The sequence below is a fragment of the Phocoena phocoena genome, chromosome 7, assembly GCF_963924675.1.
Source record: "Phocoena phocoena chromosome 7, mPhoPho1.1, whole genome shotgun sequence".
NCBI classification, from domain to species: Eukaryota; Metazoa; Chordata; class Mammalia; order Artiodactyla; family Phocoenidae; genus Phocoena; species Phocoena phocoena.
The window spans coordinates 108,724,196-108,752,135 of NC_089225.1; the positions used below are offsets into that span (position 1 = coordinate 108,724,196).

The 27,940-nt window shown below is 45.4% G+C and overlaps 2 protein-coding genes across 6 annotated transcripts in view; one reads left to right on the forward strand and one right to left on the reverse strand.

The window, feature by feature from the left end:
• DGKD (diacylglycerol kinase delta) overlaps positions 1-196 on the forward strand; it is a 107,955-nt gene extending 107,759 nt beyond the window's left edge. The window contains exon 30 of the mRNA XM_065880098.1: positions 107-196. Coding sequence (XP_065736170.1) covers positions 107-196 — 90 coding nt within the window. The remainder of the gene's footprint in view (positions 1-106) is intronic.
• A 6,015-nt stretch (positions 197-6,211) lies between these two features.
• USP40 (ubiquitin specific peptidase 40) overlaps positions 6,212-27,940 on the reverse strand; it is an 87,467-nt gene continuing 65,738 nt past the window's right edge. For 3 of the 5 annotated variants that reach the window (XM_065880279.1, XM_065880278.1, XM_065880277.1), the window contains 10 exons: positions 26,229-26,293; positions 23,133-23,207; positions 20,141-20,267; positions 18,023-18,117; positions 16,601-16,719; positions 11,910-11,975; positions 9,509-9,719; positions 9,274-9,369; positions 7,679-7,773; positions 6,212-6,323 (listed from right to left, as the gene is read on the reverse strand). In XM_065880279.1, coding sequence (XP_065736351.1) covers positions 6,212-6,323; positions 7,679-7,773; positions 9,274-9,369; positions 9,509-9,719; positions 11,910-11,975; positions 16,601-16,719; positions 18,023-18,117; positions 20,141-20,267; positions 23,133-23,207; positions 26,229-26,293 — 1,061 coding nt within the window. Of the gene's footprint in view, positions 6,324-7,678; positions 7,774-9,273; positions 9,370-9,508; positions 9,720-11,909; positions 11,976-16,600; positions 16,720-18,022; positions 18,118-20,140; positions 20,268-23,132; positions 23,231-24,052; positions 24,088-24,432; positions 24,435-26,228; positions 26,294-27,940 lie in introns of those variants that run through there. The other 2 variants (XM_065880276.1, XM_065880281.1) reach the window with 2 other exon arrangements.

Here is a 27,940-nt window from a genome sequence, read left to right on the forward strand (position 1 = left end):
TCGGGCGCCGTCTCCGGCCGCGTCCCCCGTTGTCGCTTTCACCCTCACTCGTGTTCAGACGCGGGTGGCAGCGCGCCGAGGCCTGAGCGCTGTCCTCTCCTTGCAGGACCTCGGCGTGACCAAGGTGGGCCACATGAAGAGGATCCTGTGTGGCATCAAGGAGCTGAGCCGCAGCACCCCTGCCGCCGAGGCCTAGCCTCCGCCCTCTGGGCCTGCGTCCCCCGCGCCTCCCGCGACTGAGCCGGCTCGGCGCCGCTCATGGTGCTACTCCCGCCGACCCGGCCCGGCGGCCTGGGCCCCGGGTCCCGACCCGCAACACAGCTACCTTCCAGCCGACGCCGCCTCGCGCCCCGTCCCGGGCCTGGGCTCCTCCGTGTGCCCTCAGCGGCGCAGCGCGGGTAACCGGCTCCCGCCCCCGCCGGCCCGCGCTGTATCCCCGCGCGTCTGAGTGCCCTGGTGTGAGCGCGGCCTGGCTGCCTTCCGTCCCGCCGGTTCATTTTGACACGAAGGCGACGCTGGGTTCCCCTGAAGCCGAGCAGACGGTAGTTAGGGTCTGGGGCTGACGAGCTCGCGCCCCGACCGTCTTGGCCCCTCGTCCCTGGGCCGCGGGCGCGGGGTCCCCTCTGTGCCCAGGACGCCTGGCCTGTCGTCTCCCCGCGGACGGAGGCTGGTCCGTGTTTTCTGTGTGGAGGAGGCTTCCCGGGCTGCCGAGGGCGTCAGGGGCCGCCCAGAGTTTCTCACCCCGGGGTGGAGCCGCCAGGTCGGCGTCCCTCCGCGGGGACGAAGCTGACCGGGAACGGCCCCGGCGGTACCCCGGTCCTCACCGCCTGGGACTTGGCCCTTTTCTACGCTTCCGCCTCCCGGGGGCTGTGCGCCGCCGTCCCGAGGGGCCCGGGAGCGGGGGCGCTGTCGTCCTGAGGGGGTCCATGGGGCGCGCGGCGGAGCAGCCTTGACCTGCCGCTCGCTACGCACACGCTCTGCCGGCTCCCCGCCGGCCGCGCAGTCGGCTGCTGCCTCTGGCCGGCGGGGGCTCCCTCTGGCGGGCCTCCCGGCGCTGAGCTCGGCCGAGGCCCTGCCCCAGGCCAGCTTGTCCCCGCGGGCGGGGTGGCCGCGACCCACCCAGCGGTAGTGTCACTCTCCGCGCCCCCGAGGTTCCCGCCCATTGGAGCCTCCGCAGCGGGTGGAGGGAGGTGGAGGAAACCCAGTCGCCCCAAGTCCCTGGGTTTCAAAGTAGAACAGGCTGGCCCGGCCCGGGGTGCCAGACGCCGTCTGCTCTGTTGCTTCGGGCCGGGGGGCACCCCGGGCTCTGAGGCCTTCAGGCCGACGCACAGGCGGGGACTCGGCGGAGGAGGGCGCACGCGGGGCTTGGTGGCCGGTGCTACGGGGCCACCGCGGCCCTCAGCGCCCTCCCTTGGGAAAGCCTTAGGTTTAGGTCAAGCGTGGTGTTTAAAGGTAACGTCGTCAGTGATTAGAGCAACACTGTTTACGTGAAACCACTTTCTGAGGGTAGTGAGTGAGAGCGAGTGGAATAAACACGAGCGTTGCGCGAGGCCGCGTCTGCAGGGCGGCGTCTCACGCGCGTTGTGGTGCGTGTTGCTGCGCGTGGGGCTGCCCTCTGGGCCCCCGCCCCCGCCGAGCTGCTGGACGGCTGTCCCTCGGGGGTCCCCGGGGTCTCACGGTTCTGTCAGTGTAGAGGGAGGGAGGAGGGATGCCTGGAGTCTTGGAGAAAAGGTTTTGTGCCCTCTGGTGGGGCTTCCCCCATATTTATGATCTTAATTTATACAGCGCCCACCGTGGAAGCAAACGCCTCCTGTATCGCTATGTACATATCCATATCTGGAGTTGTAAATACGTTGTTCTGTGTATAATAAAACAAGCCTGTTTTTGATCTTTCACTGTCGGGTTTCTTGTTATCGTTCCTTGCGCTTGGACGTAAGATGTCGTTGCCAAAAATCTTCCCGAACTGGGTTCAGAATTACGTTTTTCAGCCGCTCTAAAAACAGGTTGAATTGGTGGTGGCTGAAAAGCAAAGTGGGATGAATGCCATTGTATTGTTTAGGGTGTAGGTTCTAGGATCTATTGATTTAAAAATTCAGCGACCGTGGGGCCAGGTAGCACCAAGGTTCTCAGGCTTAATCACGTGCAGCTTCAGCCCAGCCTACTGAGGGTCGGGTCATTTTAGCTAATATCCTAACCTCCTAAGTCTTTTACATGTTAACTGCAAACCGGAGCTCTCGTACTTACCGCACTGTTTAATCATAGTACCTTTATTACAAGGGAGCTGCCTCTCCAAGCTCAAGGTCACTTTAATCATCCCCCAGTTTCCTGGGGTGAGGGATGGGGTCTGGGATCACGGAGTCGAAAACCAGGCAGGATACCATAGGGCTGTGTGGGCTTTGGATGTGTAGGTTGCCTCCCCAGCAGCTTTCTTCTCCTTTGCTTAGCAGAGCCCCATTTTTGTCCTGGTATGCATGCTCCTCCCACCTGGCCATCCAGGATCAGGCCTCATGCTTACAAAATAACTGCCACTATTCCAGGGATCACATCCAAACATGACCATGTCCAGGCTAAGGTGTGGGTGTATAGGGGGGTTGTCTCTTCTGCATCTCTTTTTAAGGTAAAAGGAAACCTTTCAGAAAATCTGGCTTCCACTGACCTCCCCTAATGTCTCATTGTCTAGAATTGTATCACACACTCATGACTAAACAAACGGGTGGGTGCAGAGGGAATGGGGCTATGCTAGTGATGGCTGATCACGGTGCTGCTGGCCTAACACATTTCCGTTATTTTATGCCAGGTGCCGGCTTAAGGACTTTACACATCCTAACTCACCTGTGTTCCTTAGCAAATCCTACGAGGTGGGTATCTGCACTTTACAGGTGAGGACACAGGCTCAGAGAAGTTCATGACTTGTCCCAGCAGCACGTAGCAGGGATGGGAGTCACGGGGCAGTTGGGTACCGGAGATCACACCTTGAGGGCCATGCTGGTCCTGTGTCCCAGGCCTGACACCAACCCCAGCCCACACTGACAGGTGAGGGAACGGCCTAAGTTACACACAGGCATCCTGGCCTGGGAGCCTGTGGTCCCTCTCACGCTGGGATGGCAACTGTGACCGCGCTGGCCGCCCAGCCCAGGTGCCGGCCTCGGAGCAGCCTCTGTTGCCACTTTTGATCACAAAAGCCTAATAAGCAGGTTGTAAAACTCGCAGAGGAAAACCCGCCAGCTGGGGACCTGAAGGCTTTCTTGCTCGCGCCGGGGACGGAAGCATATCGACCAGAAAGCCCGCTGAGCTACGCTTTCCGGGAAGTCATGTTGCCAGCCGGGCCCCACGCTGAGAACAAAATTGCCTGTGGTCCCAGGTCTCCAGGACGTGCGCGCGCAGGAGGAAAGTGCCCCAGCGTAGCCGCCGCCGGGCGGGCCTCTGCGGTGCCAGGCAGGGCTGTTGTGCAGCGCCCATTACCGTGGAGGCCGTGACCGCTCGGGGTGGCCTCGACTTCCAGAAGAGCCGTTGTGTCGTGGTCCCCGCCCCCTCAGTACGCCGGTTCCAAGTCAAATCATTCATGTCATTGAGCTGCTGCTGGCCGAACCGCGAGGCGCACCATCCGTCGGGCCCAACCCAGACCCCAGGCTGCAGGTAGGAGCTGGTGGGCCCGAGGGCCTGGCCCCTGGGCTGTGGGGGTTGGGGCTGCTGATACGAAGGTGGGGCCCCGCAGTGACACCCCCCCCCCGACCCCCCACGGGACTAGAGCCACCTTCTTCCCGGGGGAGAAGCTGCGGGCGCATCAGGTCTGCTCAAGGCAGCCTGAGCCAGGATGCAGGCAACGAGCTCCTGGTGGGCGCTGGAGACGTCTCTTCCTTTAACTAGCTTGTGTGTCGCTGTCATGGCTTCACCTTCCTCTCTGCAGTGCGGTGCCTTCCCAGAACGTACACACACCCACGGTGACCGGTCACGTCTTTTACTGACAGGGCAGGACTGAGCACGGAAGGTGCGGCGGCTGCTGTGTCTCCCGTCCAGCCGGGCTGAGGGGCCCAGGACTTGGCCCTTCACAGCCAAGTCTGTCCCAGAGGGAAGCCAACCTCTCCAAGCCAGGATTCTGGATTATCAGGGACTTCTTGGGCCCCGCCTCCCCTTTTTGCCAGGAAAGTGTCACATTTGAGTAAATATGTTTCCTGAAACACAAGCACCCCTGCCAGTTCTATTTTCCTAGAAGGAAAAGAGAACCAGACCACTTCCAGTTTCTTCAAATACAATTATTACCACGAGTCTGAGTTTATTTAAAACCAAAACACAGTTCTGTTATTTTTACAGCAGTACTCAAGTGGTATTTCTAAACATAAACCCCAGCGACTTAGCATCCGTAGTTCGCTTGGGAAAAAGGCCAGGAGAACATGAAGCAGTCAGCGCACAGAGACAGGAGGTTACAAATTGAACAGCTTATTTTTTCTTGAACAAACTCTTACAGCTCTCTCCCTGGAGCCCCACTCCATCCCCGAACTGGAAGGAAGGAAGGAAGGAAGGAAGGAAGGAGGGAGGGGAGCAAGCCAACAAGCAGAGACCCCCCGAGGCCCCGGCCGCTCACCGTGGACACCGTGCAGCACCTCGACCCCTGCCTGTCGTGGTAGGTGATGCCCAGCGAGGCTGCCGGCTTCTCAGAAGCAAGGCTTTTCAGTTAAAACATTAATGTTTTATTACAGTGGAATGAAGGGGCACACCAAGGAGCCCTGTCGGTTACGGGAAAAGGGACAGAAGAGCCTCTACACAGAGGGGCAGTCGGTCAGGGAGCTTACGCTTCGGCCTCGTCACTGCCCGCCAGGTGCGTCTGGAGAGTCTGGACCCCACATGCGCGTCTCCTGAGACAGAGTTAGTGTTTGAGGCCGGAAGCACTTGCCGAAGTCCAGCTTCTTAAAACATGACTGCTTCAATACAAATTAGTACGTAGTTCGCGAGCCAACAATTTCAGACGCACACACGGAGACCAGAGTTTCTAGTGGTTGGTGGTGTTGACACTGTTTGGAAGGAGGGAGGACAGAGGAAGGAAGGGCGGGGCATTCATTCCACTCAGTGGCAAGCTCCGCGGAAGGGCAGCACGGGCGCAGCAACATTCACGCAATTTCCTTAAGCCGGTGGTGCAGGCGGAGGCCTAGCCCACGTGTCACTTCCTTTCCATCCCTTACGTTTAAGAGCTATTTTAATATCATCAGTGGTGAAAAGGCTGATGAAAAACTCTGAAATCAAGATAACCATACTTAGCAAGAGAGTCGCTATAAAGCATCACTGAGGTATAAGAAAGTAAAGAATTTACTGTTTTTCCTGCTTCCGACTGAGTTAGTTAGCTTGAGAAAGTGAATCACCCCGGTGTCCTGAATCAGCTCAGTAACACAGACGCGACATAGCTGTCATAAATACCACTTACATCTTTTAAATGGGAGAGCCAGGTATGCCGCATTAAGAAGACTCTCGGTTCACATTTTCTTTTTCCCATTTTAATCGAGGCTCCTCAGGACTGCCCCCTCAGCCCTTCCCAGGCTTGTTGGCCACGACCCTGCCTCCCCGTCAGGCTCCCAGAAGGAAGAGGCCCCGGCGAGAATGTTCTGACCACAGACAGCACGGGTCGGACGCCAGCTCACGCTGCCCCCTCCCCAGCGGCACCCGACCTCAGAGGATGCCCCGTCGGTCTCCTCATCCCGGAAAGAGAGGTAACTAACGCTTCAGAACCACTTCTAACTCAGACCAAAGGGGAAACGTGCCGTTTGGGGACCAGAAAACAGACTCCTGTTTATGTCACAGCGTGAGCCTGGCCAGCCCATCGCTGTGAGCCGAGCTGTCAGAGCCTGGGTGGCCACAGATACCTGTACAGCGTGAGAGAGAGAGTGGGGCGGGTGTACTTTTGAGACAGGTGTGCAGGGATGAGCCACGTGGCACGTCACCCATGCCTGCAGTTAATGCAAAACTAGTCAATTTTTGTATAAAGATGGTGGCGGGGCTCGAGTGTTGGCGCGCGGGTGTCGGCTGGTTGGCACCTGTGGTGCGGCCAGGTCCGTGCCAGCCCGGGGGGACGCGCCACGGAGCGGGTGACAAGCGCAATCGCCTGGCCTGCGACGGAGCGCCCTCTTTGCTCATGACAAAGCAGGGCTCTGAGTCCGTGTCCACACCGGGCAGAAACCAGGAAACGGGCCAGGACCTGCAGCAGGAGTGTGGAGGCCCTGTGCTATCTGAAGCTCCCGACGTGGATGGAGAGAGAAGCTTCTGGTCCACGGGGGCGGGCAGGCGTCTCTGCACCAGAGGGGACGTCGCCACTCCGCACACGAAGGGCTTCCTGGCTGCGGGGACACAGAGGCCGTCATGGGGTCACCTCCCAGACGCCAAGGGCCCCACCAGGTCGAGGAGTGACTCCACATCTCATTCCACCTTGCAGGGTCGGGTCAGGGCGGGGCGCAGAGATGCACGTTGGCAGCTTGGGCAGCATTTCCGCACTGCTCCCTCAGGGGCCTCGGGGTAGCCCTCCCCGGGGCGCATTCCCACACCCTCCCCGCAGAGGGGTCCAGCCTCGGGGCTTTTCCCAGCGGCTGAGGGAAGGTGTCTCAGAGCAGTGCAGTCTTTCCTGCTTCACCTTCCCAATCCAAGTGTGACCTTCACAGATGCTCACGTCTGCAACGCCCAGCTCCGCACATGGTTACAGGGTCACACACCTGGGGGACACCACCTCCACCCCGGCCCTCGCTTCCCTGTCCTGCATGCCAGGCGGAGGGCATGTCTTCTTGCTGCCATCACAACGCCTGACACTTGGTACCCAAGCTGTGGAAGGTGGGAGGAGAGGAAGGCTGAGGTGAGCAGGGGCAGGGCCAGGCAGGCAGCCTGGTTCAAAGGCTACTGCAGAGAGGAGAGGCCACCAAGCCAGAAGCAATGAGGACGGGGACAGGACACAAGACCTCAGGAGACTGGGAAGTGGGGACAGATCAGGACGACCACCCGCACCCCTGGTGTGGCCTGCGAGCGGGTGACTATGCAGACCACGGTGGTGGGAGCCAGGCCCAGGCACGTGGAGGTTGAAGTATCAGCACTGGTGGAAGGTTCCAGTAGATTCTGATAGGTGTCTGTGGTCTGGAGGCCAGGAGAGAGCCGGGCTGTGAACAGAAGAGGAAGGAGCGAACCCCCCCAAGGTGACGTGGCTCGGGCAGAGCAGAGCGAGGAAGATGGATGGGGAGGGAGCTCCCTCCAAGGGGAGGGTCGGCTGGGTGAGCAACCTGGCTGGCTGCCTGGAGGGGACAGACGGGGTGGAGAGTGACGGAGAAGTGACGGAGGTTACAGCAGGAGGACACAGCTGGAGCAGGGTCAGGAAGCGGGAACCCTAGACAAGCCAGGGCAGGCGTCTGAAGGAAGAGACTCAGGGATGGGGGAGGCTGACTGCAGGAACAGGGCCCCGGCGGAGGGAGAACGAGACCCGAGCTCGGGGAGGGGCCTCCTCCTCGCAGTGAGCTGTGCCCAGGTTCCTCCTGCACGGTCCCCAGGAAGCCGCTCTAGGAGGTGATGGAGAGAAGGTGGGCAAGCGCAGGCAGGGAGGAGGGCTCCGCTGTTTCTTTCCACACCTCAGTCAGGAGCTTTCCAGAGAGAGCAGGCGCGCCAGCGCCTGGAGGTCGCGGTGGAATCTGTCACGTAGGTGAGGACCCTAACTTACCTCTTGTTTTTCCCCAGAGCAAACGCTTTCTGTTTTTCTCTTCCAACGTCATCTCTGACTGTGCTGAAATCATCATCATCGTCAGCCAGGAGATTCTGCGTTTCAAAATAATTAATGAGCAATGTTTTCAGACATCTTTTTAGTCTACGTTTTTTTGTTTTTTTGGGGTTTTTTTTTGTGTTATGCGGGCCTCTCACTGTTGTGGCCTCTCCCGTTGTGGAGCACAGGCTCCGGATGCGCAGGCTCAGCGGCCATGGCTCACGGGCCCAGCCGCTCCGCGACATGTGGGATCTTCCCGGACCGGGGCACAAACCCGCGTCCCCTGCATCGGCAGGCGGACTCCCAACCACTGCGCCACCAGGGAAGCCCAATCTTACAACCTTTTGAACTCTCTTAAACAGAGCTGATGGTTTGACTGTAGAAAAACTAAGAACAGTTTTGTATTTTCCTTTTAGAATTTCTTTTACCTATCTTGCAATTTTTTTTGTTTATTTATTTGCTTTTCTTTGTTGGGTGGAAGGTCATATTACATTGGTCCCATTCTTTAGTACAATGTTGAATAGAAGTGGTGATTAAGGGAATACTTATTCCTTAATATAAATAATTTAATATTAATAAATTATTAATTCTTAAATTAAGGATTTAAATCATTCACCCTTAATACAAAAAATGTTATTATATGACAACAAAGTAGGTTTGTCCAAGGAATGCAAGGACGGCTCGGTGTTGAGAACATGTTTATGTAATAACACTACATTACCAGACTGAAGAAGAAAAACGATATATCTAATTAAACAGATGCAGAAAAAGCACAGAATAAAATTTAATATTTAAAAAAATTTAATATTTAAAAATCCAGGGCTTCCCTGGTGGCGCAGTGGCTGAGAGTCCGCCTGCCGATGCAGGGGACGTGGGTTCATGCCCCGGTCCGGGAAGATCCCACATGCCGCGGAGCGGCTGGGCCCGTGAGCCATGGCCACCGAGCCTGCGCGTCCAGAGCCTGTGCTCCGTGACGGGAGAGGCCACAACAGAGAGGCCCGCGTAACGCAAAAAAAAAAAAAAAAATCCAGTGCTCATTCATGATTTAAAAAAAAAGAACTTAGAGTAAACTAGGAATGGAAGGAAATGTCTTAACCTAATACAGGTACCTACATAAAACCTACAACAACACACTTCGTGATAAAACTTCAGAGCATTTTCATTCAAGTCAGACCCAAAATTAAGCTTTTGGTATTGAGGTTCTACTGGCCTCATAAAATGAGTTCTCTGGGGGCTTCCCTGGTGGTGCAGTGGTTAAGAATCCGCCTGACAATGCAGGGGACACGGGTTCGATCCCTGGTCCAGGAAGATCCCACATGCCGCAAAGCAGCTAAGCCCATGCGCCACAACTACTGAGGCTGCGCTCTAGAGCCCATGAATAAAATTTATTTATTTAAAAATGAGTTGTCTGCTTTCCCTCTTTTTTCCCCCCACTATTTGAAACAATTTATATTAAATGGGATTATCTATGCCTTGAAGATTTGATAAAACTTCTCTACAAAATCATTTGATTCTGGTGTTTTGTCAAAGTGCTAAATTTACTGTTAAAAACGTACCTTAATGCCAATAGTATCTCCATCTTTCAAGTGATAAGGCGCCCCCTGCAAATTATCTTGCTTTTTCTTCTTTTTCCTCTTGGTAATTTGCTGGTTCTACAGAAAAATTAAGTATCTTGAATAAAGAAAACTCAATCTCAAATTCTTACTAAATTCCCTGTCTGTGGAAAACTGCAGTTAATTATTCACTATGCCAGTGAGTCCCGACTTCCCTGAGGGAGCCCCACAGCTTTACCCAGCTAGGTACTGGAAGCCACTCAAACTTTTCAGGAAGGTATTTGGCAATTTCAATTTTCTCCACAGGAAGAGAATAGAAATCGGCCACTTGGTGCCTCAGGGAGCCGGCCGTCCAGCCTCGGGCAGTGTCCCACACCAAGTCCACGGGCAAGGCATACGCCCTCTTGCCAGGGAGGCGCATCTGTGTCCTCAGCAGCACGTGCTGGGGGCTGCGTCAGAAAACAGTCACATGTCAGATTTACAGCAAAATGGGAAACATGCAATAACCACAGCAATTGTGAACGGCATAGCTTCTCCTCTGACTCTTCTGAGTTTTTTTATAAGGAGAGATTTTCCTTAAACCCTGAATGCTAGTGGGAAACCTTTACTTTGATTTTCTTCAGTCCTGACCCAGAATGGAGGTGAGCTCCCATTCTGAGTCCACAGCTGGGTCCCTGGGGAGGCAGCAGGCAAGGCTGAAGGCGGAGGAAGAAGTTCCTCAGTGGGGCACGCAGGGAAGAGGACTGGAGACAGAGCTGAAAGGGCTGGCAGGGCTATCCCGGTGATGAAGGGGAAGAGGGGTTTCCCGCTACGGCGACTTCCTAGGAAACGCTGATTTCAGAACCAGAATCTGTGAAGCTGGCAGAAAACTTAGCCAGGGAGAAGAAACAGAGGGCTTAGAGTTAGGAAGAGAAGATGATGGGTGTAGTTGTAAGAGCAAAGGAAACCTTTGCAGGAGATGAGCACAGATACAAGGTCCTTGAAGGAAGAGAAAGAGGAGAAACATTCAGAAAGGTCGGAAAGAAATTTAGACGTATGGAGACTGTTTTAGATAGGATGTGAAATAAAAGCTACAGATAAGAACTGGAAGGTGGAGAGGAGAAATGAAAACTTTAAGGATGGTGAGAGAATGAACGATTTTAATGCTGTGTTTCTATTATACTAGTGTTTTTATCCAAAGAAAGGGTAACACAATTGGAGGAAACAGGCAACGCAGGGAGAGCGAGGGCCCAGTGCATTAGGAGATTGGACTGAAAGCGGGGGACTGTGGTCAAGAAGGAATTTTTGAGAGGCTGTAGGTGTTGCTGAGGTCAGTGAGCAGAGCTGAGGTCCCAGAGCATACAAACTGTGGTCAGTGTAGATGCAGGAGCTGCCAAGGAGGTGACAGAGTCTGGGTGAAGACCACGAGGAGCCAGGGTCCTCGCTGAGCAGGGGCAAGAGTGCTCCGGGGGTCAGTCAAGGACAGAAGCGGGGAAGGGGGCTGAGAAAGTGCACAGCATGGTCCTCAAAAGGACACTGCTCACGACAAACATGACAGAGGGTCTGTTTATATTATGTAATATAATCTATATTATAGAAGGAGCTCACACAAATTAGACTTTTTTCTAAGACCGCAAATAAAACAGGCAAAATATATGAAACAATTCACTCACTCACAAAATACAAATGGTTTACAAGCCTTTCAACAAACACCCTAATCTTACTAGATGAGACAAGATAACCATTTTTCATTTATCAATTTAGCAAACATTTAAACAATGACAACATCCAATGATGGTTTGATGGTGAGGTGAAATAAATACTTAGAAACACAGCTTGTGGAAACATAATGGTATAACTTACCTGGAAAGGAATTTAACAAATAAGAGGTTTAAAATGTCCATACCATTTGATCCAGAAACTCCCCTCCAGGAAACTATTCCCAGTAATACAATTTGCATTAAGAATGCATTTTTATAAAGCAGTGGGATAAAATGAAGGTCACACGGTTGAAAGAGTAGAGCTGTTACGCAACAGGAGGACAATAAGAATCATCGTGTCACATCAGGTAAAAGAATCTTAGTATTTGGTTTTACTGACAAAAATGTCTTATAAAAGAATGTCCTATAATGAAAAAAAGAATAGGTAGGTTGGAACGTGGACAACTTTGGGGTGCTTCTTTATTCCATAAATAATTACTGACTATGACAAAGGCACTGTCCTAGGTACTGGGGAGGCAGCAGTGACCAAAAAATGAAGTGCTCACCCTCACAAAACTTACAGTCTAGTAGTGGGAGACGGATAATAATTGATAATTCAATAAGTGCATGTCAGGTGATATTAGGGTGAAAAAAGCAGGACAAGGGGCAGCATGTCAGGTGTTACTATCAATTGGTTTGACAACAGACTGTCTGCAGGCACTGGTAAGAGCTTGGGATGAGCACCTTGCTTATACTTCAAGATCATTATGGGTTCAACATGCATTGGGACTTACTGAAAAATTCTGTTTTTATGGAAAAATGAGTTCTAAGATCTAGACGCCAGACTCCTTAGAAGCAGTGAAAAAAACACTTAAAAAATTTAACACCTTAATCAACAGTAAAACTATCCATTGGGATCAGACAAGTGTATAATTTTGTATGTGTAGTAGGACGTCTTACCCCAAGTTTTCTTCTTTCTGAAGGGGCTCTAAGCAGATCTCAGTTCTCTGTCCCAATTTATATTCCCTGATAACAAATGAAACAAAATAATATTGAATGACATATCACTTAATTTTTTCAAAGTTTTTTTCTTAACCAATTTCAAGTATTCTTAAGTGAAATATTACACCATATAAGAACACTCAAAATTTAAGAGACTACCATGAACAATTATACACCAAAAAATTGAACAATGCAGAAGAAATGGATAAATTCCTAGAAACATACAACCTACCAAGACTGAATCATAAAGAAACAGAAATTCTGAACAGACTAATTATGAGTAAGAAGATTGAATCGGGGGCTTCCCTGGTGGCACAGTGGTTAAGAATCCACCTGCCAATGCGGGGGACACGGGTTCGAGCCCTGGTCCGGGAAGATCCCACATGCTGCGGAGCAACTAAGCCCGTGAGCCACAACTACTGAGCCCGCGCTCTAGAGACTGCAAGCCACAATTACTGAGCCCATGTGCTGCAGCTGCTGAAGCCTGCACACCTAGAGCCTGTGCTCTGCAACGAGAAGCCACCGCAATGAGAAGCCCGCACTCGCCGCAACTAGAGAAAGCCTGCGCGCAGCAACAAAGACCCAACGCAACCAAAAATAAAATACATTTATTAAGGAAAAAAAAGATTGAATCAGTAATCAAAAACCTCCTAACAAAAAAAAAGTTGAGGACCAGATGGCTTTACTGATGTATTCTACCAAAAGCAGAAATAATACCAATCCTTCCCAAACTCTTCCAAAAAAAAAAAAACAGAACAGGAGGGAACACTTCCAAACTCATTTTATGAGGCCAGCATTACCTTGATATCAAAACCAGACAAGGACATTATAAGAAAAGAAAATTAAAGGCCAATATCCTTGATGAACATAAATGCAAAAATCCTCAAAGAAATAATTAGCAAACCAAATTCAACAGTACATTAAAAGGATCATACACCATGATCAAGTGGGATTTCTGCAAGGGATGCAAAGATGGTTGAACATTTGCAAATCAATTGGTGTGATACAACCACGTTAACAGAATGAAGGAAGAAAATCATATGATCCTCTCAACAGATGCAGAAAAAGCATTTGACATTCTTTCATGTTAAAAATTCTCAACAAACTGGATATAGAGGGAATGTACCTCAATGCAATAAAGGCCATATATGAAAAGCCCATGGCTAGTATCATACTCAATGGTGAAAAGCTGAAAACTTTTCCTCTGAAATCAGGAATAACACAAGGATGCCCACTCTTGCCACTCATATGCAACACATTGGTGGAAGTACTAGCCAGAGCAATTAGACAAGAAAAAAAAAAAAATAAAAGGCATCCAGACTGGAAAGAATGAAGTAAAGTTGTCTCCATCTGCAGATTACATGATATTTATAGAAAACTCTAAAGACTCCACCAAAAATCTGTTAAAACTAATAAATGAATTCAGTAAAGTTGTGGGATACAAAATCAATATGTAAATATCAGCTGCATTTTATATACCAACAGTAAATTATCAGAAAGAGAAATTAAGAAAACAATCCCATTTCCAACAGCATCAAAAAGAATAAAATAATTCGGAATAAATTTAACCAAGGAGGTAAAAGATCTGTATACTGAAAACTATAAGGCACTGATGAAAGAAACTGAAGATTCAAATAAATGGAAAGCTATTCCATCGTCATGGATTGGAAGAACATTGTTAAAATGTCCATACTACCCAAAACAATCTACAAATTCAGTGCAATCCTTATCAAAATATCAAAAGCATTTTTCAATTAGAAACAGAAAAAACAGTTCTAAAATTGGTATAGACCCACAAAAGACCCTGAATAGCCAAAGCAATCTTTTCTTAAGAAAGAAGAACAGGGCTCCCCTCGTAGCGCAGTGGTTAAGAATCCGCCTGCCCATGGACATATATACACTACCAAACGTTAAGGTAGATAGCTAGTGGGAAGCAGCCACATAGCACAGGGAGATCAGCTCGGTGCTTTGTGACCACCTAGAGGGGTGGGATAGGGAGGGTGGGAGGGAGGGAGACGCAAGAGGGAAGAGATATGGGAACATATGTATATGTATAGCTGAATCACTTTGTTATAAAGCAGAAACTAACACACCATTGTGAAGCAATTATACTCCAATAAAGATGTAAAAAAAAAAAAAAAGAGCAATATCTCCCAAGGTCTACAAAAAAATTCTTTGAGGGCTTCCCTGGTGGCACAGTGGTTGAGAGTCCACCTGCCAATGCAGGGGACACGGGTTCGTGCCCCGGTCTGGGAAGATCCCACGTGCCGCAGAGCAACTAAGCCCGTTCGCCACAACTACTGAGCCTGCGCTCTATAGCCCATGAGTCACAACTACTGAAGCCTGCGCACCTAGAGCCTGTGCTCTGCAACAAGAGAAGCCACTGCAATGAAAATCCCTCGCACCGCAACGAAGAGTAGCCCCTGCTGGCCGCAATTAGAGAAAGCCCGCATGAAGCAACAGACCCAACTCAGCCAAAATATAAATAAAAACAAAAAAAAAGAAGAAGAAAGCTGATGGCATCATGCTCCCTCATTTCAAACTATACTATAAAGCTATAGTAATCAAAACGGTATAGTACCGGCATAAACACAGACATATACATCAGTGGAACCCAAAAGAGGGACTTCCCTGGTGGTCCAGTGGTTAAGACTCCTCACTCACTTCCACTGCAGGGGGCATGGGTTCGATCCCTGGTCAGGGAACTAACATCCCACATGCCACACTGCATGGCCAAAGGAAAAAAAAAGAATACAACAGAGAGCACAGAAATAAACGCATGCATATATCGTCAATTAATTTATGACACAGGAGCCAAGAACACACAATGGGGAAAAGAGTCTCTTCAATAAGTGGTGCTGGGGGGATCTGGACAGTCTCATGCAAAGGAACGAAACTACACCCCTATCTTACACCTTATGCAAAAATCAACTTAAAATAGATTAAAAGATTTGAACGTTAAGACCTGAAATTGTAAAACTCCTAGAAGAAGAGTAAGCTCCTTGACATCAGCCTTGGCAATGATTTTCTGGATTTGACACCAAAAGCAAGAGCAATAAAAGCAAAAATAAACAAGCGGGACTACATCAAAATAAAAAGCTTCTGCACAGCAAAAGAAACCATCAACAAAATGAAAAGGCAACCTATGAAGCAGCAGAAAGTATTTGCAAATCTAAGGGGTTAATATTCAAAGTATATAGAGGGCTTCCCTGGTGGCGCAGTGGTTGAGAGTCTGCCTGCCAATGCAGGAGACACGGGTTCATGCCCCGGACTGGGAAGATCCCACATGCCACGGAGCGGCTGGGCCCGTGAGCCATGGCCGCTGAGCCTGCGCGTCCGGAGCCTGTGCTCCGCAACGGGAGAGGCCACGACAGTGAGAGGCCCGCGTACCGCAAAAAAAAAAGAACAACAAAAAACAAAGTACGTAGAGAACTCATACAACTCAATAGCAAAAAGCAAACAATCTGATTTAAAAATGGCAGAGGGCGTGAACAGACTTTTTTTTTTAAAGAAGACATACTAATGGCCAACAGGTACATGAAAAGGTACTCAACATCATTAATCATCAGGGAGATGCAAATCGAAACCACAATGAGGTATCATCTCACATCTGTTAGAATGCTTATCATCAAAAAGACAAGAGACAGCAAGTGTTTTTGAGGATGTGGAGGAAAGGGAGCCCTTGTTCAATGCTGGTGGGTATGTAAATTGGTTCAGCCACTATGGAAAAACAGTATGGAGGTTACTCAAAAAATTAAAAATAGAACTACCATATGATCCATCAATCCCACTTCTGGGTACCTCACCAAAGGAAATGAAAACAGGATCTCGAAGAGATTATCTGCACTCCCATGTTCATCGCAGCATTATGCACAGTAGACAAGATATGGAAAAACCTAGTGTCTGTTAACCAATGAATGGATAAAGATGTGGTGTATGTATGTACGTGTACACACACTCATACACACGCAAAGGAATATCAGTCAGTCATAAGAAAGAAGGACATCCTGTTGTTTGAGACAACGTGGATGGACACTGAGGGCATTATGCTAAGTGAGATAAGACAACTGCTGTATGATATCACTTATATGTGGAATCTACAAAAGCTGAACTAATAGAAACAGGGACTAGGATGGTGGTTACCAGGGACTGGGACTGGCTGAAAAGGGGAGATGTTGGTCAAAGGGTACATACTTCCAGTTATAAACTATAATCAACATGCTGTACATGACATCCCCAGAACACATTCATCTTATAACACTGAATTATATACTTGAAAGTTGCTAATAAGAAAGTAGATCTTAAATGTTCTCACAAAAAGGAAATGGCGATTATACGACGTGATGGAGGTTGTTCGCTAATGCTATGGTGGTAATCATTCTGCATTATACGTCTGTCAAATCAATAGGTTGTACACCTTAAATTTATACAGTGTTATATGGCAATTATATCTCAATAAAGCTGGGGGGAAAAACAATCAAAATTTTGTTCACAGTCTCTGGACCATAGTAAAAACAGATGAAACTACATTTATACTTAATATGAGAAACTGAAGTTGTCTCAGAGTTTATGATAAAAAGTATCATCGACACGACAAATGTGGAATGACCTAGAACGGGCTGTTGTGGAGTGTTCACTGAGAACCCTACCTGAGCCGCTGACAGTGGACTCTTAAGAGCCTGCCGGGGCGCCTACTTTCCACCGTCCAGGCTCTAAGGAAGGCAGGCGATGGGATGGAAAACTCCAAGAAGGAGGGCAAGGTCATGGCCTAGAAAAGAAACAGACATTGGAGAAAGCACTCTTAAAAACAGACTGCTTTAGGGAAAAAAAATGAAGCGCTACACAATGACATTTAAGGGAAAGAGTATCTTAGGTAATGATAATATCTACCCAAAAAATCCACAGGAATATTGTTTAAATGAAATTAACCCTGAGTAATTTCTGTATTCCTCTCTACTGAAATCAGCCTGAGAGATTTTTCTGTTTCTAAATCTAAGCCAAAAGCTCCTTTTCAATGATTATGTTTTAGAAAATGAAACTTTAAAGTTAATTTCTATATGACTATATAACTCAAGAGCAGAGGCCTAATAAAAGCAAGGACTCATCTTCAACTTCCATCTGTGCTCATATAATTCAACAAAGTTTGCTCTGCCATGGAAATAACTTCTGATTTTGAAATATTTCAGAATCTCTGGATCCAAATGCTAGGCCCAAACCGCTGGACTAATTCTGTAGGGGTGGATAACTATTTATATACTTAGGCTGTAGTATATAAAGTGGCCAATATTCATCCGTTTTAAATCTAGAAACATCAATTTTGTATCTTTTAATCTAATCTAAGAAAAGAAGTCTCTTTCTACTTGTTCTTATTAGAATGAGACCATTTGTTTTTTTGCGGAAGGTATTTCAGATATTGAGGACACACAGAAGTCAATCGATGACTGATATTCACCTTACATGCACCTACACTGTTTCCTTTAAGAGCAAGAAGGGATGTTCATTTTAATCCAATGAGAATAAGATGCTTCTTAAGCATTGTGTGTTGTATTCAATCCGGCCTTTCCATTTGGACAGAACACTGTGTCTGTATTAATGTCCAGGAAAACAATACAGTATCTAGTTTAACATAAAGCTGATATTCTGACCTCCTGGGCAACTGACCACACAGCTTTTACTAACAACATTTAACACATGAATCACAATGACACAAAAACAATGTAAATAAAGGAGTAAAGTGAATGCTTTACAAATGTTCCAACAAATGTTTCCCTAAAAAATCAAAATGAACATAAGCTGCAAGTCACTGAGGAGATTTCAAATGAAAGCACAGCATGCCTGTCAGAGAGGGGATAAATGAAAGCCACGGGCAACTGGTAGAAGCAAACCCAAGGAGCTGTCTGAGCAATATGTGTGTGTGGCCTGTTGGGTACTCACCACTGAACATGGCATATAACACATGCCCTATCAGAACAGACTGTAATTGAGGGAAGAGGAAATAGAAGAATATATTAATATCGCACTGGAAGCAGCCAGATCACCAGTAAGGTACGCGCTGCAGGAGGAAGGCTGACCTGAGACTTCAGCTCCCCCAACGTAGCATCTTCTGAGATTTCAACGTCTCCCAAGTAGCGGAGGGAAACTTCTGCATGCACGTCACTGGGAGCATCTACAAAGGACAGAGCAAGATGTTTGACAGGAGCTTTAGACGTACTTAGCTCTTATTTCTGAAATACAGGCCACGTTTTGATACTGCAAACGGGTTTAGTACAATTCCATCCAAGCAACTCAGAATCTGAATTCCTCGGGTCAGCCCCTCAGGACTTCATGGGGAGGAAGCAGGGCCCAGTAGATGGGCAGCCAGGGAGCATGCTGTGGGCACAGCACCAGGTCTTCTCACTAGAATGGCTTTGAGGAATTTTACACTTGGGCTGTCTACCTGGAATGCTCTTTCCCACACCCTCTCCTTCCTCAAAGAGGACTCTGCTGGTTGGATACTCTGCCCTGCTCTCATCTTTTATTTAACCTGTTTCTCTCTCATAACACTTGTCCCAACTTGTTACCCTTTTGTCTGTCTGTTTTCTTATGTGTGTGTATACATGTGTTTTTTTACATATACATATACATATATATATATATATATATATATATATATATATATATATATATATATTTTAACCTAATCTGTCTCCCCTACAGAATATGATTTTCAAGAGAGAACAGGTCATCTACCTTGTTTGTCTCTCCAGTGCCAGGAATGGTGGGTGCCACACAATAAATGTCCAATAAATGTTTACTGACTGAAAGAATTATTGACAATAAGAAGGCCTTTCTACATTAGTTTTAAAAAGGGGAAAACAAAATGCTCTCCTATAAAACTCTGGATATAAAAGTTGATAACTAAATTTGAAATCAGTAATTTGACTCATTTTTGCTTTAGTTAAATGTCTTTGCTTACTGCTGGGCACACTGCTAATACGTAATAGGAAATTAATTATAAGTAAATTAAGTAAAAAAGCTCTCTTCATGAGTGGTCCTTCTTGTGTCTAAGGATGCTGTAAGCTGGTACTACGTGAAAGACACTTTTAGGAAATTCACAGAAATAAAAATATTTGCCATATGTTGTGATACAGAAGGACTACCAAAAAAATGAACTGTTTTCTTTACTTTCATGGAGAAACACACTGCTTTTTAAGTTGTAACTATTATTCTATCACAAAATCATTTTTAGAATTGTTTAACATGTCTAATATAACTCAAACAAAAAATAACTTAATGCCAATTTCATAGCTAGTTCAACATGAAGTATTTTATTGCTCTATACATATAATCCTAACTTCAAAAAGTAAGGAGATCATTTATGCTAGTTTCAGTACTGAATTTTGAAAGATAAAAAGAAATGTAAGTATATAATACTTCAAGGCATTAAAAAAGCTAAATTATTAAGCATGATAAAAGGAAAAAATATAAAACCTTGGTCCTACTAAAAATATATTCTCTTTATCTACAGTTACAAAGGAGATTAACTTGTGTCTTCTTATAATGAAGTGGAAACCCACTTTTTACAATGGCAATTCAAACCCCCTGCCTTTGCTCATCATGACGTGTGTGCTGAATTCTGCCTGTGGAGAAGAAACTTAGAGTGAAACAGTATGTTTATACCCTGTCTGTGAGTCTTCTCAGAAGTCAGTGAACTGGAACGCCCTTGAAGGAGCTCCTGGGTGGCGGCAGCAGTAAGAACAGGAGCTGCGTGGGGTCCGGACTCCAACCCTGCCTCTCTGCCCCTTGGGGCTGCAGTGAAGACACTGGAAGTAACTAAAGCGTCAATGTCTTAGTCTGTTACAATAACTGGGGCCACTATTCCTACTGCCATGAGGTGCTTTGAGAGGTGATATTATATAACAATTCCTTGAAAAAATGTAATATATTGCTATAATAATAATGATAATAAAAATAACAGATGGCAAATGAAAGGTAAAGCCAAAAAAAAAAAAAAAGATGGTCTTTTATAGAGGTTACAAACCACTGTATAAAAATAGGATGGTATTATTATTATACTATGAATTATGGAATAGATTTTGATTTTCAACCTTATATTTTAAAAATACATATTTCAGTTGCCTCTCAGCAGAAGCAATCATTTTACTTTTCTTTATGACACACTGGCTGCTGTAATTCTGTTGTGTTCTCACCTTGGATGGAATTAGCTCTCCAGACCCCGCCTTGAGAAAAGGTACAGTTTGTCTGGTCCTGATGACTCTTCCAGTGATGCAAGGGACCCCGTGGCTGGTACCACCAGATGGGCACCTTCAGGAAACCCTGAGGAATGGAGATTTCCAACTGTTGTGATGCACACAGATTAAGTCAACTTCTACTTCCACAGAAACTTTTTTTTTTGGCCATGCCAAGCATCTTGTGGGATCTTAGTTCCCTGACCAGGGATAGAACCTGTGCCCTCGGCAGTGAAAGCAAGGAGTCCTAACCACTGGACCACCAGGGAATTCCCAGAAAGAAACATCTTGATATAGAATATGTTCCTAAATTTATTTTTCCTTAAGATGTATGTATTAACTGTCATGTATTATACTTGCTTACTGTTTTTACAATCAAAGTTTAAAATCATAAAAATCAGTCTTTAGGATGACTGGGACCAATGTTCTATATCTTCTTTTTTTTAATTTCGTTGCACTGGGTCTTAGTTTTGGCTCGTTGGCTCCTTAGTTGTGGCTCCACGGCTCCTCAGTTGTGGCATGCAAACTCTTAGCTGCAGCATGCATGTGGGATCTAGCTCCCTGACCAGGGATCAAACCCGGGCCCCCTGCACTGGGAGCGTGAAGTCTTATCCACTGTGCCACCAGGGAAGTCCCTGTTCTATATCTTAGTAGCTACAGTAAGTGAAAAGTATAAACAAACTAACAAAACATTTGACAGAACAAACGATATAAATGTTTTCAGGCATTGTAAGAGCACCATAGCACAATGCACCAGTTACATGCAGTTTTTATTTATAAAAGTTTCTAAAGGAACTTTATAGAGATCCAACAACCTATTGATCTAAGGTGCATTCCTACATAGTAACTACATGGAATAAGCTCAACTCCTTAAACGCATTCTGTAATTTCAGTTTTACTAATTTAACTGGTTCTTCCCCACCCCTTTGAGCGGGTAAAGAACTTGAATAGATTTTTACTCAGTGAAGGATCTGCTGCTGTTACAGTGAGCAATTTCCAGCAACAGAAGATGAGGATGTGAAAAAAACATGCCAAGTATTTTAAATGTGTATTTCAAGAAATGCATATTAAAATGAGAATGTTTTTCTGTTTATCAAATTGGTGAAGATTAATACTCAACTTCCATGCAGTAAATAAATAAATGTAAATCAGAGCAAAAAACTCCATTTTTTTTCACCTGTCAAAAACCAGAAAGTCTAATAATATTCTACGTTGGTGAGACTGTAAGTAACCCTGAACTCCTGTATATTGGTTCCAGGAGCAGAAACTGCTGCGAAGTTTCTGGATGGTAATTTGGTGCTGTCAAAATTTTAAATGCCCAAGCCCTCTGACCCAGCCATTCCATGGTTAGGGTTTTACCTTCTGATATACTAGCCCATGCATACAAAGACATTCACTGTAAATTGTTTATGGTAGCAAAACCCATGAAACAACCTCAAGGTCCCTCTTCAGAAGACTGGTTATATTACAGTAGGCCATAACTTCTGACAAAGCGATTTCAATTCTAGGAATATCCTGTAGATACATATGTGCAAAATGGCAAATAAGTGATATTTTTGGCAGTGTTATTTGTATCAACAAAAGACTGGATACAACCTAAATATTCTTTGAAAAGAGATTGGTTAAAAAATAAATCACGGTACCTCCATATATGTCAATTAGAACGAGATAACTTCATGGGTACTGATGTGGTGTGTATATGGGGGTAATGAGAAAAGCAGGGTGCAGAACAGGGTGTCAAGCTTATAATCATTTGTGTGAATAAAAATATGTATCTACATATGAATGTGCACATATGCATATACACACACACACGTGCGTGTGCACTGAATTTAAAAAGCACCTGCCTCTGGAAGGATACAGAGGAAGCTGGCTGCCTGTGCGGGGAGGACCCCAAGTGGCAGGGGGACAGGAGGGATGGGGGATACTCTTCCTGGCCCAGCTTTTTATACACTTTGAATTTTGTATCATGAATATTATCAATTCAAAAATTAACCTTAAAGAGCACAGTATAAAATACAGCAGAATTCTATGAAGTCATGAAAAAGAATAAGGTAGGTCTGTATGTGCTGATGTGAGATCCTCAAGATATATTAAATGAATAAAAACAAACAAAAAACGAAAGGTATAAAACAGTGCATAGAATATGACCCCCTTTATGTAAACTTTGAAAAGGATACACACATATTTACATTCAGCATACAAACAGGCATAATTTTTTTCTTGGAAGGATACACAAGGAAAAATAAGTTTACTGTGGCTCTTTCTGGAGAGAAAGATATGGGAGAAACTTCTGTTTATCATTTTATAGGCTTCTACACTGTCTGAGTTTTCTAATCATAAGCAAATGATTATCTGAATGCTGGAATTCTGGGTCATTTTCATCTTTACATGTGTCCACATTAAAACAAAAACAAACTAATAAGTAATGGCTTTTCCAAGTGGTAATACACAGTGTCTATGGAAGAGCAGTGGCGTGAGCCCTCTCACAGACACACATTAGGACTGTAAACTTGGTACGACTCTTTGGGAAAACAATCTGGCTTGTTAATTCCATCTTTAGAATTGTCTTAAGAAGGATTTATATTTATTACTATTTATAAGAACAAAAAATTTTAAACAAGCTAAAATCCAAACAACAGGGATATAGGTGAATAAAACTGTGGTAAGTCATATATTGGATATAATGATTGTTTCTGGATTTTATGGTCAGGTTAAAAAGTAAAATATAAAAAGTAGGAAATAAAATTGTACATACAATTTGACTTCATAGGAAGAAAATATATAAAGATGCAAAATATGGTAGCTGTCTGATTGGTAGGATTTTGGGTAAGTACTCTATTCTCTTTATGATTGTATTTCCCCAGTTTCACACAATGACAACATATCATCCTTGCAATCATAAAACAGTAACTGTTATTTACAAAATGTCTATTTAGGAGCAAAATCTTACCAGAGGAGGAAGTTTTCCTTCAATTAAAAGCAAAGTGTCTCCAGAAGAGAGCATAAGCTCTTTTAGTGCTGCATCCTGGGAATACAGAATGTGAAAATCTTTTTTGTCACTTATGACTTCTGAAAGGAAGAAAGAGACCATTCGATCTTTTTTAAAAAACCCTATGCCTCTATTACCCTTTCAAGAAATAAGTAAATGAGTAACGAAGCAGATATTGAAGAGATAGAAATAAGCTAAAACCATAAAAAAGTATATCATTATGTATTAAAACTGTATAATTATGAACTATAAAAGATTAAAGGAAGGGAGATGGATGAGGTAAGAAATGACAGATTAATCTACAGAAGATAAAATTTTAGTTAAGCCCAAAAGATGGGCTGGATTTGGGAAAGCCAGAGGAAACAAGAAGGAATTTCTCAGGGAAAGAAGAACACGGTGAAGTCCAGGTTAAGTCAAGAGTCAGTATGACTTGTGCTGGGGAAGAGCTAAGAGACCAGATTCACTAGAATGGGAGGTATCTGCTGGAGAGTAACGGAAAGAAAACTGGGTTGGAGAGGTGGTCACAGGTCAAAGGGATGCGGAACAGAAAAAAAAGAGTTTTCAGTTGCTTTAAAAAAGCCACTCAAGATTTCTGCGAAGGGGGTTTTTAAAGATCTAAGCTGCCACACTTGTGACATACTGAAGTGGGGAGCACATGGGCTCAGGGAAGCCATCTGTACTAATTAGGTAAGAGGCAAAAAACCACAAAAAAACAGGGCTTGAACCAGGAGGCCGGCAGTGGGAATGGTCAAGAAGGAGTGGAAAAACTGATTGAAGGCTGAGACCAAATATGACGGATGTAAGGTAAGTAGCGTAAGCCACATTTCAGGTGGAAAAGGATCAGGATGGGAAAGACAAGAAGCAAATCTGGGAAGCGGAGCTAGTTCTGAGGGTAATGAGTTTGCTTTTAGATGAACTGTTTGATACTGATTTGGGAATTAATAAGAGGAGAAAATAAGGAAACCATTTGACTAGATATACTCTTTTGACATCCAAACTGTATGTCCTGAAGATTCTTTGAGGTTCACTTTTTACTCCAGGCAGTCAAATTCCTGGCCAGGACCCAAGAGGAGCCTCTCTGTATTGTCCCTGACTGTTACACAGCAAGGACTGTTTCCCGGAAGGCCCTGCTTTAGATCAACCTCTGTTGATGTTCAATGCCAGTGTCTCACTGAACAGAAAGCAGGCGGATAAAGACTGGGGGAAAGGGGAGTGAGCACAATTGTGTAAGCTTTCTCACAAAGCTTTATTCTGGCTGTACTTCTAAGGCCATGGATTTGGACTGTGAGGTTTGATGCTACTTGGAGCAACAATAAGATGATTAACCAACATGAAAAGATGCTCACATCACTAATTATCAGAGAAAGGCAAGTCAAAACTGCAGTGAGGTATCACCTCACACCAGTCAGAATGGCCATCATCAAAGAGTCTGTAAGTAATAAATACTAGGGGGACTTCCCTGGTGGCACTGTGGTTAAGAATCTGCCTGCCAATGCAGGGGACACAGGTTCAATCCCTGGTCCGGGAAGATCCCACATGCCGCGGAGCAAATAAGCCCATGTGCCACAACTACTGAGCCTGCGCTCTAGAGCCCGTGAGCCACAACTACTGAGCCTGAGTGCCACAACTACTGAAGCCCACGTGCCTCGAGCCTGTGCTCTGCAACAAGAGAAGCCACTCTAATGAGAAGCCTGCGCACTACAATGAAGAGCAGCCCCCGCTCGCTGCAACTAGAGAAAGCCTGCGCATCAATAAAGACCCAGTGCAGACAAAAATAAATAAATAAATGTATTAAAAAAATAAAAAATAATAAATGCTGGAGTGGGTGTAGAGAAAAGGGAACCCTCTTGCACTGCTGGTGGGAATGTAGATTGGTGCCGCCACTATGGAGAACACTATGGAGGTTCCTTAAAAAAACTAAAAATAGAGCTACCATATGATCCAGTGGTCCCACTCCTGGGCATATATCTGGAGAAAACACTAATTTGAAAACATACATACACCACAATGTTCACAGTGGCACGATATACAACAGCCAAGACATGGAAACAACCTCAATGTCCACTGACAGATGAATAGATAAAGAATATGTGGTACATATATACAGTGGAATATTACTCAACCATTTAAAAAAAAGAAATAATGCCATTTGCAGTAACACAGATGGACCTAGAGATTGTCATACTAAGTGAAGTCAAAGAAAGACAAGTATATATCACTTACATGTGGAATCTAAAAAAATGATACAAATGAACTTATTTACAAAACAGAAACAGACTCACAGACATAGAAACAAACTTATGGTTACCAAAGGGGAAAGCGGGGGGAGGGATAAATTAGGAGTTTGGGATTAACATATACACACCACTATATATAAAAGAGATAACCAATAAGGACCTACTGTACAGCACAGGAAACTATACTCAATATCTTAAAAGAATCTAAAATAGAATATATACATTTAAATGAATCTCTGTGCTGTACACCTGAAACTAACACAACATTGTAAGTCAACTACACTTCAATAAAAATTTTTTAAAATAAGATTAACCAGATTCCCAACACCCTGTGACAACACTGCTCCTAAGTCTACCCTAGGAGTCTGGGCCGGATTTAGAGGTGCAGTTTGAATCGGAGCCTAAGTGACTGGTTGGTAAGATGAATTCTGCCATCATTAACTTACAGAGAAACTCTCAGATTGAAATATTCAGGTTTCAAAATTCAGAGTGTATCTTCAAATTCTTTCACTGGTACAAATGTCTTTTGTTCTCTGTAGTTCTCTGCCTGTTAATGAAGAACTACTACTAGAGACATATTCTCTTATCAAAAGAGGACTCAATACAGATGTTAGATATGTTCCCACTTAGCTGAAACTTTCCCTCTGACTCTCTGAAAAAACTGCAGTCAGGAAAAAGTAGACCCACATATGGATTTGTATATCCTAAAAAAAAGTAAAGCTTTCTCTAGAATTTATTCACATGAGTAGGGTGGTGTCCTTATGAAAATACAAAATAAACACAATCACTTTACAAATGAAATGTATAGAAATAATCTTACTTCTTCACATAAAGCCTCCCCAGCTTCATAGCACCAATCCATTTTTCGTAAATGCCATGCGTCTCCTATGAAGGAATCAAAATCAGATGAAAAAGAATTCAGAATAATATGTTTTAAGAGTTTGTCAGGAATGACCCTTCTGGATAAATGAATATCAAATGGGATATGATCTAATAAGTATTAACTAATTTTTTTTTGCGGTACACGGGCCTCTCACTGCTGTGGCCTCTCCCGTTGCGGAGCACAGGCTCCGGACGTGCAGGCTCAGCGGCCATGGCTCACGGGCCTAGCCGCTCCGCAGCATGTGGGATCTTCCCGGACTGGGGCACGAACCCGCGTCCCCTGCACTGGCAGGCGGACTCTCAACCACTGTGCCACCAGGGAAGCCCAGTATTAACTAATTTTTAAAGTAAATTATCTCTTCCAGGGCCTGAAAAAAATTAAGTCATTGCCCCAACTTGGTTAATTTTCTCTCTATTCCACCAAGAACTGTATACTTGCAAATAAAAATAAGACTTGGTACTAGTATGCAACATCTACTTACACCTTTATTATTTACAAGTACACAAGTGCATCCACATCACACGTTAAGCATAGACAGGTGTACATACATAAGCACAGAATCCCTAAGATCATGAAATTGAGTTTTATTGCACTGTCTTGGACGAAAATACACGCTAACATCGCTCAGCAACTGGTAACATGTACAGCAAACCTGTCCTATCTAGTCAGCAGCGATCTAACGAAAGCGTGTCCTTTTGGCACAGTGCTTCAGTGTAGTTGGTACAAATGAACATTTATGAAGGTTAATCAGATTTCAGTTTTTCAGCATGCTTGCTACACACTCACGACATGGGGAGAGAACTTTTTTCGGGGAGAGGGAACCGAGCAAAAGTTGAAAATCCTGATGGTTAAAAAACTAGCAATGTTTTATAACAGTCAACTCCCCCCACCCACCGAAAGAAGCTACAGACGAGCGAAGAAACACAGACCTCACATTTATCCTGCACAGGCCACAGGTTTTGAATCCCAATACTGTTCTTTGTAGACCCTCTTTTGTCATCGGTTCTAGTTTTAAATGCAGTAAGATTTATATCGATATTTAACTTAATCTAAGTTTGTTTAAAAAAAGAAAGTAAGTTAAGAGTGAACACCATTACTTCATAGCAGAGCATGGTAGAAAGAAATCAGAGTTCTGAAATCAGAGCCACTTAGCTACTTGCTCTGTAACACTGGGTAAGCCGTTTAACCATTTTCAGCATCTGTAAAGTGGGAACGGGGAATGATCCCTGCATGGGAGGACTACTGTCGAGATGACCTGAGGCATCGCACAGAAACTCCTAGAAGTTGAGCAAGTGAACGTCCCTGCCAGATAACGGAGCCCCATGTTTCCACTCTGGTGGAGAGAATGGCAATCACTCACTCTAATGAAAGCAGTGTGGTGCCTCCTCAAGCTTGCTCCGTGGGTCCACCTGGGTAGCCACTTCAGGACACCCTGGGTTTACTTTTTTCATTCATATTACATTCCCTAATCTATACACAGAAATACTGGCCTGAAACACAATGCATTGAAATTCTGAATCCATGAGGTTAAAAAAAGAAATTCAGCAAAAGATCTAGGAAATTCCAGAGGGTCTGTATCTTAACTGTATCTCTTTTGTACCTTTGTTGTTCCCTATCTAGGCTCTCTTTCCTTAGAATTAGGCTAACCT